Genomic DNA, 16,144 nt, shown 5'->3' with positions numbered 1-16,144 from the left:
AATATAAAGTGCATCTAGATGCTAAGTACCTGAAAATTCAGACCTCTAAGCTCCTTAATTAGGCATACGAAAATGTAGTGGATAAGTTTCCCTTAATGTCTCCTGTGCTACTCACCCACTGTAAAATGGATAATCCAATCCCCTCCGACTCACCGGAGGTGTTGATGAAGATAAATAAAATGTGGGAAAGCACCCAACAGTGCCAATAAGAAAAGCTCATGAGGAATATTCATAATTCTGATTCAGAACAGGGTTTGAATAGTGTGCCATGATAAAAAACCTTAAGGCCGCATGCGTGCTTTGAATCGTGCAGATAAAACAAATATTAGATATGGAGCCTAATAGCAGCAAAAGAATCCTGTGACCGTTATAGACTAACAGACGTTTTGAGAGCAATAGAAGCTTCGTGGGTGAATACCCACTTCATCAGATGAGAATGTAAAGAAATTATCCAGGGCAGGTATATATTGTGCAAGCAAGCTCGAGAGATAATGAGGTATTTACAAATCAGGGAGGATGAGGACCATACCGTTCTAACAGTTGAGGTGTGAAAACCAGGGAGGGAAACGGAATTCTGTAAGTTGGAAGACCATTCACAAGTATTGTCTTAACCATGAGGCGGAAAGGGTGCAAATGCAGATGAACCAGAAGCTCGTAGTTCTCTTTGAAGTCTGGTCCTGAAGTTATTTTGCTGCAGGAAATGGCCCCATAAAGGTCATGCTATACAGTGTGACCAAGGGAGTGAGTGTTCTCTCTAACCAGGTTTATGTGTTCCATCCTAATATCTGGATTTGTGTCCATTTATCCTTTTCCGTAGAGCAATCCATTTGGCCTGAATGTACATAGGCAGAGTGGGCATTGCTGACATAAGTGAGGTCGTTTATTACATTGGTGGACGTGGCAGGGAATGCAAACAAGTGATCGGTGGCTGATCTGGTTAGGTTCCTGTGATGATGTCGCTGGAGTAGATTATTGGGCAAGTTGCAATCAAGAGTCTTAGTTGCATGGAGTGGTTCCTGGAGCTAAGTTAACTATGGTAGGCGTGGCACAGTTACTGGTGAGAATATGTTATCAGAGTTGTCTGTGGGCGAGGACTCGGCATGCCACACAGGCCTGTGAAAGGGTGGGGTCATTTGTCCAGGATGGGTTGTAGAATCTTAATAGCGTTGGAGGGGTTTTAGCTGGGGGCTGTAATGTGAAGGCCAGTGGAGTCCTGTATGGTTTCTTTCTTGGGTTGTCTTGCAATAGGAGGCTTTGGTACACGCTCTGGACTCTGTTGATCTGTTTCTTTAACTGTCTCGGGCCGGGATATTTGTAGTTTTTTGAGAAGCTTGGTGGAGATTTTGTAGTGTTTGGTCCTCTGTCTGAGGGGAATTAGAGCAGTGCGGTTGTACCTCAGTGCTGGCGAGCAACGGATCGTGTGATGTGCACCAGGGATGGAAGCTGGCGAGCATGAAGGTAAGCATAGGGGTCGGTAGATTGTTAAGGAGTATAAAAGGATAGTGTTAAGTGAACCATCACTTATTTGCGCACGTGGTGTCCATAGGAAGTGGACCTCCCGTGTAAAGATTGGTCTAAAGGCTGAAGGTTGAGAGTAGGGCTGGAAGCTGTTGAAAATCATGGTGGACAATTTTCAGAGTCTCCCTTCCCATCAATGGTCCCAGATCATGAAGATGTCATCAAAGGGTAGTGTAGGTAGAGAGGAGGCACTGAGTCGAACGAGAAGCTGAGGAAGAAATTGTTCAGGCGAGGCCATAAAGAATATTGGCCATACATGTGGGCCATGCGTGGTGCCCATGGCGGTGCGCAACTATCTGGAGATATGATATGTCCATCCAAATTTGAAATAGTTGTGCTGAGCAGATAAAGGCACAGAGCTCAAGCAGCCAGTTTGTGCTAGTAGCATTATCAGGAGTGATATGTTCCTCGACAGTTGTATTCCATCTGTGTGTGGATCGTAGTGTAAGAGAGACCTCTACATCACAGGGGTGGCTAGGATGTGTTTTCTGGAAGGTAACAATAGATTGAGTTCCTCAAGAAATCAGTGGTGTCACGGAGATCGCTAGGGAGTGCTGGTGGCATATGGGTCTGAGTAAGACGTCCATATCCATACGTCCTTCAGTGAGAAGTGCCAATGCCCGAGATAGATGGGGCATCCAGGATTTTCCGAGGGTGTGGATCTGTGGGTAGTACGATAGACATAAACCTGGTCGGCAGGCCTGAGGGTATGTTGATTGTCGGTGTAGTGTAGGGAGGTCGTCTCTGAAGTAAGATGGATGCAGTTCTCTTATAGTGGATTCCTCAGTGGGATCTGAGGGAAGGGCCTTAGAATATTGTAATTGTGAGAGTTCCTCTTCGAGAGAATGTTCCTGTGGTGCCAGTCTAAGGTGTCAAGTGCACCCTGCGCCTTGAGATCAGAGATCTGCAGCAGTACTTATACGGAGTCCAACCCCACCATGCAATGCTCAGAGCCTGGCCATGCACAACTGAGTTAACCATCTAGTGAGCATTGCCAAGCCGGTCCCATCAGTTCACTTCTCTACTGTCCCGGCTTGCAGATGGAGAGCTCAGCAGACCCTTAAAGAATTCTGATTCCTCATACTTTAAACTAACTATGTAAGTTAGACACAGTTTCTTGTTATCGTTTGTTAAGGTTAGTGTTGACTATACTTTTTCCTATCTGTTTAAAAAAAAAAAAATTGTTCTCTCAGCCGTTCAGTATGCTGGACTCCACAGCCTTTAAGCGCGCTTTTCACGCACTGTAAGGACGATCCCTCTCCTCCGATGGACCACGTTTACGTGCATAAAAAATGTTTGAGGGAGACCACCATATCCCGAGAAAATGTGCTCACCATGCAACTAAAAACTAAGCATCCAAGCAAGAAAAAAACAAACTTATTCTACTTCAAAAATCCCTAGAGGGTCCCCCTCAAGATCCTGGCACATGACCTGCCTCCACTCACCGAAACAGCTTCTACCCCATATTCGAAAAGCAGGAGAAAGCAGCAAACGAGGCACCTTCTGTCCAAATTCAAAAGAACACCCTTAGGACAAACAAACCTTCTCCGGTCAGATCCACAGTCTCCTAACGGTGCTCTCCAATACCTCAGGCTGAGCGAGCTGGTCGGAGGCGGAGCCGGGCTCCTCGGCACTGGGATTGCAACTCCATCACAGGACATCTCGACAATAGTCAGATGAGCTTCAGGGGAAAGACACTTTACAAGCAAGCCAGGCGGCTAATTGTCGGAAGGACACGAAGTTCCGTGAGAAGTTCCTCTGAGATTCTTCCCTCGTCCCGGTGAGGAAGGGCGACGAGAACAGGAGAGGGACAAGAAGAGGCTCCAGAAGTGGAAGCACTCTAGCCGCTAGCGAATATGTATGAGGCACAGCTGGTACATAGGGTAACAGAGGCCTTACTTGGTGAGATGTACATGGCACAGGCCCAGCCGCATCACTAGCTAATCTGGCGCGAGAGGCGCTACTGTGCGACAGCCCTTGCTCCGGACGTGAACCTTCATGCACCACTACAGCAAGAAAAGCCGGGGAACCCAATGCTCACTCAGGAATCGCGCCTAGGCGTCACCAAGTCGAGCGGAGGGGATTACATCTACACCTGAATGAACAAAGAGAGAGGGTAAGAAGAGCAGAACGTATGATCATAGCACGCAGCCAGCATCACACAATGGCGGAGCAATGTTGAGACAAAGATTCACAAGGCTAATCCCTCAGAAAAAATACATGAAAAAATCTTTAATTCACACAGTAATGCTAGGAGCCTGATAACAAACAAAAGGCACGGATCGCTCATTTTAATGAGCACAAATTGATCTAGTTGGTATACTGAAACCAACCATTACTGAATGATTCCCGGTAGACCACTAGTTCATAAAATACATCTTCACCGCAGAGGATTGAGTTGGTAAAGCCAGGCTGCACGTACAATGGTCTAGCCTTGACCGGCGAGTAATTAAACAACAATGCACACGCAATGTGTATACAATTCGATACTTGATCCACACTAGGAACACACTGAGAGAGCGCTATAAAAGAACCTCTACCTAATCAGCTATTACACCACATGCACATTGGAATCTCCGAAGGCGTATCCGATACTCAATAGTACCTGTGTCACGATCAGACAATTGAGAGGTCCGAAGAGACTACGAAGCACACTACAGGAGTGATGTTATTGACATTCAGATCCATCCTCGGAAGTCCTGCACTCACATCCGCCACAGAGCACGCGGAGAATTTGTATTAGAGACTGCAGTCAACTCTTATCATCACCTCGAAAGAGCAATTAAGCCCCACAAGCATGCCCGCGGAAGGCGATATAATTAGCGGAATCGTCTTGAGAAGAGCACCCTTATTCAGATGCCTGAAAAGCACACTCCCACCTAGCCTCCCCACTAGCATAGAAGCGTGCAGGTCACTGGAATAAAAAACTGACCGGTGAGCCCATACGAGGGACAGTGCACCTATGTCCGCCTAGCGCTGTAAAAAACAACCCAAGGAGCAACAAACACCGGAATTAAAAACGCGGAAGTTCAATGTAACGATGTAGTATAAAATCAGCGAGCCTGTAGAACTCGAAAGTAGAGATAATGAAGCGCAGCTAGTGAGAGCCACACCCATGGAGCAATACTCTATCCTATGCATCACGAGAGAATATATGATCTATAAGTTAGAGCTGTCTTCATTACTAGACTAAGATAACACCCAATCTTCGTACAATAGACTGATAGGTGAGACGCATTACGACACCGCATTGAGAAGCTGTATATTATCCCACCTCACACGAATTCTCTCAGAACAAGAATGTTAAGTTTGTGGATTCGAGAGATTACATCGATATACAAGGTTTGTTCCGAGTGCAGGAGCAATAACGAGTCAGGTGACAGAACGAAAGATTCTAGATGACCAACACACTCGATTCCTTCAACTAGAGGTTTAACCTCAAGGGGAGGATGATTACTATTATAGAACCGCGCTCCTTACCTCCATAGTTTAGACGCGCCAGTACTGAGAGACATATGACCGAGAGAGTCTACATAACTGCGAGTCCCCTCTGACGAGAGTATTAAAGACTGCGGCCAGACGCGAGCACAGACTTGGATTGAAATCACCGTCCGCCACAGGATCCTCTCAAATAACCTCACGCGCATGAAACAAACCATAAGCAGGACAGTTAACACATAATCATAAGAGATCCCGAAAAGACTAAAAAACAGTCTTCGCTGCCAATTCTTTAGTTTAAAACGTAGCTAATCAAACCTGTGACTACTACAAACTCCACTGGTAGTGGCGCAGCCCAAAATCAATAAGGCTTAAGCGAGATACATGACAATCACGTACCCATCATCGGGAGACAATAGGAGCTCACAGGCACTCGAATCACGGGAACACTTGGCAACAATGCACATGAAGAACACAGGATGGCTGTGGAATACGAAGTGTATGCCCTCTTCCTTACCAATTTATGAGATATATGGCACCATTCAACATGGGTCAATGGAAATAGATCCGTCAAACTAACTTGATTTTTTTTGATGAGATTAGCGAATCTTGAGGTACCATAGCATGATCAATAGGAATACATTCAATGGACTTTATGAACACTTCCCAGACCAAGAAAGAAACAACATTTTACGCTTTAGTTTCGAGGCAAATCATATACACACTGGCTCTTCCAAGCAGCTCTGGATTCCAGCCCAACTACTCGCAGCAAATCGACCGCTCGGCGTGGTCATGCGTCGAGGTTCATGCTCTCCTCTCCCTCTTTCCTTGCAACGGTTCAGTAGCCCATATGAGGATCTGTCTTTCTGATGGTGATTAACTCTTTGCTCAACGAATGAGGTGCTCCACTCAATGCAAGACTCAGGGCACTCTTGATCCTTGGCATCCCCTCACCTACAGCCAGAAGCGACGTACAGATATCAACTACCACCACCTTTGCGCTTCCCCTTCATATACTCACGCATTTTCCCCAAGATCTCAGGATCAAACGACAACACCAACACCAGAGGATCCAGATACCGGCAGATCGCCCACGTTCTCCGGATGAGCCCCAACTTTCCTCCATCTTAATAGAGCATTTGAACTTTGGTCGGGTCTCGTAAACATCATCCCAACTTCAAGCGTATGCACTGCCTACAAACTATCTTTGGACACTGCCTACAGCCATTTTGCACCAATGGCAGATTTACCACTACAGTGGGTTCTAGAGGTCATCCACAATGGGTATTCTATCCCACTTCCTCTCCTTATTCCACCCACCACCATCCTCCCCGTCCTACTGCAGGGACACCTTCCGACGAGCTACACCTTCCAGCAAGAAGTACAACCATTCCTCACCATGGGGGCTCTGAACTGTGCCTCCGAATTGCCATCAATAAGGGGAATGGGTTCACTCCACACTTATTTCTTACAGAATAAGAAAATTGGGTAAGAATCGGTCGACCGATCCTCCGGACTCAGGGGCTCAACAAATTGTCAAAAATGAAGTCAAAGTTCAAGATGGTTACTCTCACCACCATAATTCAGCCCCGACTACAAGAGCCTACTTTCCCGTCACAGTCCACCCGGCCCATAGACCGTTTTCTTCGTGTTAACCCTCGGCTCAACGCAATTTCCATCAGAGTTCTACACCTGTCGCCTTTCCACTGCCCCGAGTTTTCTCCAAGCCTCCTAGTGGTAGTCACATGCCTACTCAGGAAAAAAGGAGTCATAATTTCCCTTACCGTCGCAATTGCCTCCTGAGGCCTCCCGTTCGAGAGCCCATCCGCCACACACCAACGTCAATTTGCTTCCAGTACCCTGGCCTGCAAAACAAAAACAAACGCATTAAGTCCACACCAGCACCTGGAGTTATAGGCGAGCCTCGACTCCATCCACTGGACTGGCATCTCTGCCCACCCGACCGATTCAATACCATAAACTGCTGGTACGAGACTTCGCAAACGCCCCGGGTCACCACCCGAGACTGCCTCCAACTACGTAGGGCACATGCCTCGTGCACCTCTGCTGCCAGAACGCACGTCTCTACATGAGGTGCTTCCAAGTTGGCTGGCCCGTTTAAACCAAACGTGCACTCATAAACAAACACCTGGCATACCCTACCAAGTCAAAGACTCTCTCATATGGTGGAACTCCTCACACCTCTGCTCTGGAGTCCCCTTCCTCCAGACCTCCCCAACTCTCATAACGGCGACCGATGCATCCCTCATGGGCGGGCACACATCTCTCACCAAACAGTCCACAGGCTATGGTCTCATTCTGAGACCTCCTGCACATAAATGTTCTAGAACTTCGAGCTATATGAATGCCTGCTGCTGCTCTTCCACTAATCAAGAATCAGCATGTACGCATAATGAACAGACAACATTGCCTGCATGTTCTATGTAAACAGACAAGAAGGGGAATCGTTCCCACTCTCTTACTCAGAGGCCATAAAACTCTGGAATTGGTGCCTGCGAACCACATCCGCATATCGCGCTTATCTCCAGGGTGAGAACACCACTGCTGATGAGTTAAGCAGACGTTTCCCTTCGGAGCACGAATGGGAGATAGACGAGGAATCATCTACAACATATTCGCACTTGGGTCTCCCAACCATAATCTCTTAGCAACCGCGAAAAACACGAAATGCCTCGATTTTGCTCCAGGCGGGACTGGCAAACACTCCTCGGAGATGCATTCATGACCCATGGCACCCGGGACTTAGCTTATGCATTTCCCCCAATACCATTGCTCAACAGGTCCGACAAAGATACGACAGATCTTGCCAAGGGTGACTTGTCGCCCTTCATGGCCGAGACAACCGCGGTTCCCTTTCCTCACCAGAATGTCAATTCAACCACCGATCTCCCTGCCTCTCATCCCGAACCTTTTATCACAGCACAACGGCCGGCTTCTTCACCCCAATCTCTCATGCTTCATCTCAAAGCCTGGTACCATGCATGGTCTCCCAACGAGAACTAGACTGTTTCTGACCAAGTTCAGAGGGTACTTCTTACCCAGCAGAACACAATCCACCCGTACCACCTATCTCCGAAGTGGAAACGATTACAAAATGGTGTTCACTAAACAACTGTCCCTACCTTGGCACTCGTCCTGCATCGACTATCTATTGGACATTAAGCAATCCAGCTTTTCCTTCAGCCCATCAGAGTCCACTTAGCTGCCATCACAACCTTTCATGGTACAGTTGACATACTCTCGGTCTTCGCTCATACCATCACCAAGCGTTTCCTGAAGGGACTCCAAACCTAATTCAGACATTAAGCCACCTACCCTCCATGGGATGCTTCACTAGTATTGTCCTGTTTAACTCTCCAACCCTTTGACCTTAGCCACCTGTCCTCTTGCACCTCTTGATGAAACAGCCTTTTTGGTGGCGATTACCTCTGCCAAATGGCAGGCAAGATAGCAGCCCTTATGGCAGATCCACCATATACGCCCTTTTTTCAAGGACAAAGTTACTCTATGCCTACACCCAGAATTCCTTCAAACGTTCACGCTTCATTCACATCATGAACCAATAATCCTACCAACTTTTTTCCGAAACCACAATGCAAACTTCTTCGAAGCCACAATGCACACACTTGATGTGCGCAGGACCGTATCCTTCTATTGGACAGAACCAAACCTTTCAGAAACCTCTCCTAGACTCTTTGTCTCCATCACAGAGTGCTCCAAAGGCATGCCTATCTCTACCGAGACCTTCAAACTGGATCTCCAATCCATAACGACTCTGCTATCAGATAAAAAACAGCAATTGATCAGAACACACCATTAGATCTGTATCTACCTCTGTAGCCTTCTTACATAAAGTACCATTGACTGACATTTGTAGAGCAGCCACTTGGTCCTCCGAGCACACATTTGTCAAACACTATGCCTTACTCAGGGCCTCTCTCTGACACTCGATTAGGCAGGCAGTATTATCTGCTCATTCCTGCCAGATCCGAAGTCCACCTCCTTGAGATACACTGCTTCGAAGTCATCTAGAGTGGAGCACCCACAGGGACATCTCTCTCGAAGAAGAGGAGTTTTACTCACCTTGTGCAGAAACTGACGTTCTTCGAGATGAGTGTCCCTGTGGTGCTCCACTCCCACCCTCCTCCCTCTACTTCAGAGTTAGGGGTAGCCTCCGTTGTAGAAAGGAACTGAGGGAACCGGCCACGCATGCTCCACTAGAGGTATACTCAGAGTGGGGGCCAGGCTCTGAGCATGCGTGGCCGGTAAGAGTACTGCTGCAGAAATCTCCGATCAAAGGTGCAGAGGCGCACCGACACTAGAGTGGAGCACCCACAGGGCACTCATCTCGAAGAACGTCAATTACTGCACAAGGGTGAGTAATCTCCTCTTGTCTGGCGGCCTCCTTTTGGTAGTCAGACCATGTTTCATGATGAGACAATAGCACCTCCTTTATCAGCATCTTGATGATAATGTCAGGGTGGCATCTGAGGCTGTGGATGGCATTTGCGTTCTGCATGACTTAGGTATGAGGGCAGCGATGTTGTTTCCACAATTACTGCCTGTGCACATCGGCGAAGCATCTCAATGTATAGGTCCAGACTGTCATTTCGACCTCAAGAGGAGTCCATGTGGAGTTCTTCTTCTGTGATGTTGGTGGGAGGGTACCTGTGTATCAGGGTCCTGTTCAGTGTTGTCCTGAAAGTATTCTTTGAGTCGGGACGGTGAAAGTAGGCTTCCAGATCGCCGGCAGAACTGTATCATGTTGGTGGGGGTGGCAAGGCAGAAGAGAGTCCCCAGGATAGGACAGACTTTTCTCTGGGCTGAGTGTGTAGTTGGATAGATTGACGATATTGGCTGGGTGGCATTGATGACATCTTCATCATCTGGACCCATGGGAAGGAGACTCTGGAAAATTCCACCACGATTCAACAGTTCCACCCTACCATCAGCCTCAGCTTGGACCAATCTACACGGGAGTCCACTTCCTAGACACCACGGTGCAAATAAGTGATGGTCACATTAACACCACCTCATACCAAAAACCTACCAACCGCTTGCCTACCTTCATGCCTACCAGCTTCATCCCGGGCACATCACACGATCCATGTCTACAGCAAGCATTGAGGTACAACTCCCATCTGCTCATACCCTCAGATAGAGACGAACACCTACAAAATCTCCACCAAGCATTCTCAAAACTACAATACCGCACGAGGAAGTAAAGAACAGATCAACAGAGCCAGACGTGTACCCAGAAACCTCCTATTGCAAGACAAACCCAAGAAAGAAACCAACAGGACTCCACTGGCCATCACATACTGCCCCCAGCTAAAACCCCTCCAACGCATCATCAGGGATCTACAACCCATCCTGGACAATGACCCCACACTTTCACAGGCCTTGGGTGGCAGGCCAGTCCTTGCCCACAAGACAACCTGACAACCTGAAACATATCCACCAGTAACTGCACACACGCACCATAGTACTCTAGCTCAGGAACCAATCCATCAACAACCCGATGCCAACTCTGCCACATATCTACACCAGCGACACCATCACAGGACCTAACCAGATCAGCCACACCATCACCGGGTTCATTCACCTGCACGTCCACCAATGTAATAAACACCAATCAATGCCAGCAATGCCCCTTCTATATACATCAGCCAAACTGGACAGTCTCCTACGGAAAAGGATAAATGGACACAAATCAGATATTAGGAATGGAAATATACAAAAACCTGTGAAGAACACTTCAACCTCCCTGGCCACACTATGGCAGACCTTAAGGTGGCCATGCTGCAGCAAAAAACCGGTAGGCTGGCTTGTGGCTGGAGCCTGCCAGATGGACTTAGCAGGTTCCAGAAGGGCTGCATTGATTGGTAATGCCAGTCTGGATGAAGAAGAGGGTTAAAAGATGTCCGTTAACTCATGGTGTTGGTCTGGTACTTCCTCTAGATTGATTCTAAGCTCGCTGGCAACCCTTTTAAAGAGATCCTGGAATTTCAAAAAAATCGTCTGAGGACGGTAGAGGGGAGGGAAGTAAAGCTTCTTCAGGCATTACTTCAGTTAGTACTGGGTCAGGAGCAGGAGTTAATTGATCCTGAGAATGGGAGGGTGCCATCAAGTGAGTCATATCATTTGGACGTTCGTATCTCATCGGATTGGAATAGCGGGTGTGCTGCCGAGGGAAAGGTGCCAATGGGGCCCAATACTGCCATGGTGGTGGAAAAGGCATAGGTGGTGCCATCCAGGGGTTAACGCACCAGGAGACAGGGTCTCGAGGATAGTCTGAGACAACTTTCCTGTGCCCGCGGGTGACAGGACTCCGAGGATGGAATTCTGATTGCATTGAAACATCACCCTGTAGTTCAGACTCCTCCTCACTGGAGGAAGGTTGTTCGGACCCTGAATCATTCGTAAGGGAGAAGCAGTTTTTTAGGAAGAGCGATTGCAGTGTAGGTGACACTAAGAGGTCACTTGACTGGGTAAACAGCAGCACTGAGGCAGCTGAAGGTGAAGGCTGATTGAATTGCTGTGAGGGAACCCAGGCTTGCACCGGAGTGCTTAGTCTTGGCTCCTTGCCAAGTAGAGCTATTAACGCCGGTGCTGGAGTCAGTGTTGTGCTATTAATAGCAGGCTGCAGTGCCTCAGGGGTTCCTGAAATGTCGGCACCGCGTTCATCACAGTGCCGATAGGTGCCATAATCGAGGCAGGCAAAAGCCTGTCACCTCGGCACCGGAGCTTCGCACTGCCGCCGAAAGCACAGGCAGGTTTAACGCAGTGCCGGAGGAGCCCGGCTCGTCGAAAGTGCTCAGGCGGGAGAGCACCGCTAAGGAGACTGTGGATCTGACCGGAGAAGGTTTGTGTCTAAGGGTTTCTTTTGAATTTGACAGAAGGTGCCTCGTTTTGCTGCTTTCTCCTGCTTTTTCGAAGTGGGAGAGCTGTGTCGGTGAGTGGAGGCAGAGTCTGTGCCAGGATCTGAGGCGGACCCTAGGGATTTTTGAAGTAGAATAAGTTTAAGTTTTAGCTCCCTGTTCTTTCTTGCTCTGGAGCTTAGTTTAGTGCAGTGAGCACATTTTTGGGGAATATGGGTCTCCCTCAAACATTTTATGCACTGTAAATGTCCATCGGAGAGAGGGATAGCGTCCTTACAGGCGGAGCAGCGCTTAAAGCCTGTGGAGCCAGGCATATCTGAAGCGGCTGAGAGAACAATTTTTTAATTTTTTTTAAACAGTAGAAAAAGGGTAAGTAACACTAACTAACAACGAACTAACAAGAAACTGTCTAACTACAAGTTAGTTTAAGATGAGGAAAGAAATTCTTTAAGGAGTCTGCTGAGCTCCATCTCAAGCCGGGGACAGTAGAGAAGGAACTGAGGGAACCGGCCGTGCATGCTCACTAGAGGTATACTCAGTGTGGGGGCCAGGCTCTGAGCATGCATGGCCGGTATAAGTACTGCTGCAGAAATCTCTGATCAAAGGCGCAGGGGTGCACTGACACCTAGAATGGAGCACCCACAGGAACATCTCTCGAAGAAGAACTCTCCAATACCAAATTCTACAGGCCACTTCCCTCAGATCCCACTGAGGAATACACTAAGAAACTGCACCATCTACTCAGGACACTCCCTACACTAACACCGGAAAAAATAACAACGCTCAGAGCCCGACAGTTATTCATCTACTACCCAAGATCCACAAACCCCACGGAAATCTGGATGCCCATCATCTCGGCATTGGCACTCTCACTGAAGACTGTCTGGATTGACTTCTACTCAGACCCTATGCACCAAGCACTCCAGCGATCCCGTGACACCACTGATTTCCTGAGGAAACTACATGCATTGGTGACTTCCAGAAAACACATCCTAGCCACCATGGATGTAGAGCTCTCTCACTAACATCCCACAACAGATGGAATACAAGCTGTCAGGAACATATCCCTGAGATGCTACAGCACAACTGGCTCTGAGCTCTGTGCCTTTATCCTCATGCACAACTATTTCAAATTTGAGACAATATATCTCCAATCAGTGGCACCGCCATGGACCCGCATGCCCACAATATGCAATATTTTTTGCCGACTGGAACAATTCTTTCCTCACTTCGTTCCACTCATGCCCTTCTCTACCTACACTACCTGATGACATCTTCATCATCTGGACCAATGGGAAGGAGACTCTGGAAAATTCCACCATGATTCACAGCTTCCACCTACCATCAACCTCAGCTAGACCAATCTACACGGGAGGTCACTTCCTAGACACACGGCGCAAATAAGTGATGGTCACAATTACACTATCCTTACCTAAATCTACGACCGCTATGCCTACCTTCATGCCTCCAGCTTCATCCCGGGCACATCACACAGATCCATTGCCTACAGCAAGCACTGAGGTACAACCGATTGCTCTAACCCACCTCAGACAGAGACAACACCTACAAATCTCCACCAAGCATTCTAAACTACAATACCGCCGCGAAAGTAAAGAAACAATCAACAGAGCCAGACTGTACCAAAAGCCTCCTATTGCAAGACAACAAGAAAGAACCAACAGACTCCCTGGCCATCACATACAGCCCCAGCTAAAACCCCTCAACGCATCATAGGAACTCAACCCATCCTGACAATGACCACACTTTCACAGCCTGGGTGCAGCCAAGTCCTCGCCCACAGCAACCTGAAACATATTCTACCATAACTGACACCGCACATAGTAACTCTAGTCAGGACCAATCCTATGCAACAAACCTTGATGCCAACTCTGCCACATATCTACACGCGACACTACACGGACCTAACCAGATCAGCCACACCATCACCGTTCATTCACCTGCACGTCCACCAATGTATAACACCATCATATGCCAGCAATGCCCTCTGCATGTACATCAGCCAAACTGAATAGTCTCTACGGAAAAGGATAAATGGACACAAATCAGATATTAGGAATGGAAACATACAAAACCTGTAGGAGAAACTTCAACTCCCTGGTCACACTATAGCAGACTTAAGGTGGCCTCCTGCAGCAAAAAACTTCAGGACCAGAATTCAAAGAGAAAATACTGAGCTTCAGTTCATTCTGCAATTTGACACCATCACTCAGGATTAAACAAATCTGTGAATGGTTGCAACTACAGAATCATTTCTCCCCCTTTGGTTTCAACCTCAACTGTTAGAACGGGCCTCATCCCCCTGATTGAACTAACCTCATTATCTCTAGCTTGCTTGCACATATATACCTGCCCCTGGAAATTTCCACTACATTCATCTGATGAAGTGGGTATTCACCCACGAAAGCTCATGCTCCAAAACGTCTGTTAGTCTATAAGGTGTCACAGGATTCTTTGCTGCTATTAAGATCCATTATTCAATATTTTGTTTTATCTGCACGATTCAAAGCATGGCCTAAGGTTTATTCATGGCACACTATTCAAACCCTAGTCTGAATACAGAATTATGAATTTCCTCATGAGCTTTTCTATGGCACTGATTAGGGTGCTTCCCAAACATTTATTTATCTTCAAAACACCCCGGTGAGGGGAGGGGATGGTATTATCCCATTTTACAGGGTGAGCTGAGGCACAGAGAGATTAAGGTAAAACTATCCACTAATTTTGGATGCCTAATTTAAGAAGCTTAGGGTCTGATTTTTCAGAGTACTTAGCATTAGATAGCACTTTATATTCAGAGCACAGCTCTCATTTGACTTCAGCTGTGAATCTCCTTGCCCACCAAATCCCATTTCCCAACCTGAGTCACAATTTCCTCCACCCCCCAACACTCACTCACATTGTCTCTCCTCACCTCCAGTTCCAGTCTCACTAGACTCCTTGACTCAGTCTACTCCTTTCCCTACCTCCATCCCTCCCGGTATGACTCTTGTCCGCTATGCATTCAAGTCAGACAGCTTCTTCATCCATGGTGCCTGGGCACCAAAAGGGAAGGATGTCTTTGAGAGCACGGGAGAGAGAGTCTCCTTGTTTTCAGTTCTAGTGTCTCTCCATGCCCTGGAACAACTGGAAGCAGCAATTACAGGGAAAGTCCAGCTTCAACCCTGTAGCCCTGGACCGGAGCATGCTCAGTGACTCTGTGGTGATGGTGCATGAGCAGTCTGGTCACTAGGAGCTGTGAAGGGATGCAGCATATTCATTAAGGACAATACCTTTGGAGATTTTATCTGTTAAACCCTAGGAAGTTTTTACTGAACAAGTGTGATATGAAGTTTTTCAAAGGTTTGGCCAAACGTGAGCAGAATTTTTCAGGAACAGCAAAAGGTACATTACTGATACAAACGCCAATCCCTATCAAATTTCAAGTCCATGTTCCAAATCTAAAAAATGACCAGATATTTTTTAAATGGCAAAACAATGTTTTTTTCCTTTGCTTCACTCTTAGAAATGGCGGAACTGTTTTGGCTGAAATTTTCCAAAAGACATCTGGCATATACAATTTCACCCCAAATGGTTAAAGTTTGGGAAAGTTAAAAGCAACAGAAAACAGGGTCTTATAAAAGTAAGTGTTGGGCAATCTTAAAATAGGTGGGTCTGGTAGCACTGTATATAATTATAGCATTTAGAAGGCTAAGTTGAGAACAGAGGCCATTATAAATAGAAAAGGATAACTAGCACCAGGATATTTCACTAAACTCATTTGATTGGTAAGCTGAATGCAAATAGTGACATTATGCAATATAGCCTGAAAATTTATTTTTACAGGACTATGATAATAGAATTTCTCTTGATCAGCTCTGCCCAGAAGGTGATACAATGCCAGGAGTGCACATGCATGTCTCCCTTTTTTTTTTATTTTCTCACTCCTCACTTCTGTCAGCTTCTTTCTTTAGTAGGATTGAATTAAAGGATATTTGGTCTTGACCGTGTAGTTTTAAGGGACCACATACATGAAGTCCCATTGAGATAAATACATTAATCCAAGAGTCTGCCTGGACTATTGCAGGATCAGAACTATACTGATTTAGCAATTGACCATACCTGCATAAGTGAAAAGAAATGGTTCATCAGAATTCCCATATGATCTGGTAACCAGCCATCATTCATGATATCACTACGTTCTTGCTCTGCTTCTTCTCTTCTGTTTTCACAAATATCCCAGAGAAGGTCCCTCAGGTCCTAAATACAAATACTATTGCAAATAGCTG

The 16,144-nt window shown here is 46.9% G+C and overlaps 1 protein-coding gene across 1 annotated transcript in view; it reads right to left on the bottom strand.

Annotated features, from left to right (window-relative positions):
- LOC116824569 (sperm flagellar protein 2-like) overlaps positions 1–16,144 on the bottom strand; it is a 96,366-nt gene that overhangs the window by 50,749 nt on the left and 29,473 nt on the right. Inside the window, exon 15 of the mRNA XM_032779921.2 lies at positions 15,978–16,115. Within this exon, the coding sequence (XP_032635812.1) occupies positions 15,978–16,115 (138 nt within the window). The remainder of the gene's footprint in view (positions 1–15,977; positions 16,116–16,144) is intronic.

Source organism: Chelonoidis abingdonii, chromosome 6 (genome assembly GCF_003597395.2).
Source record: "Chelonoidis abingdonii isolate Lonesome George chromosome 6, CheloAbing_2.0, whole genome shotgun sequence".
Lineage (NCBI taxonomy): Eukaryota > Metazoa > Chordata > Testudines > Testudinidae > Chelonoidis > Chelonoidis abingdonii.
Note: the sequence above shows the minus strand (reverse complement) of the source record. Positions and strands in the feature narration are given on the sequence as shown.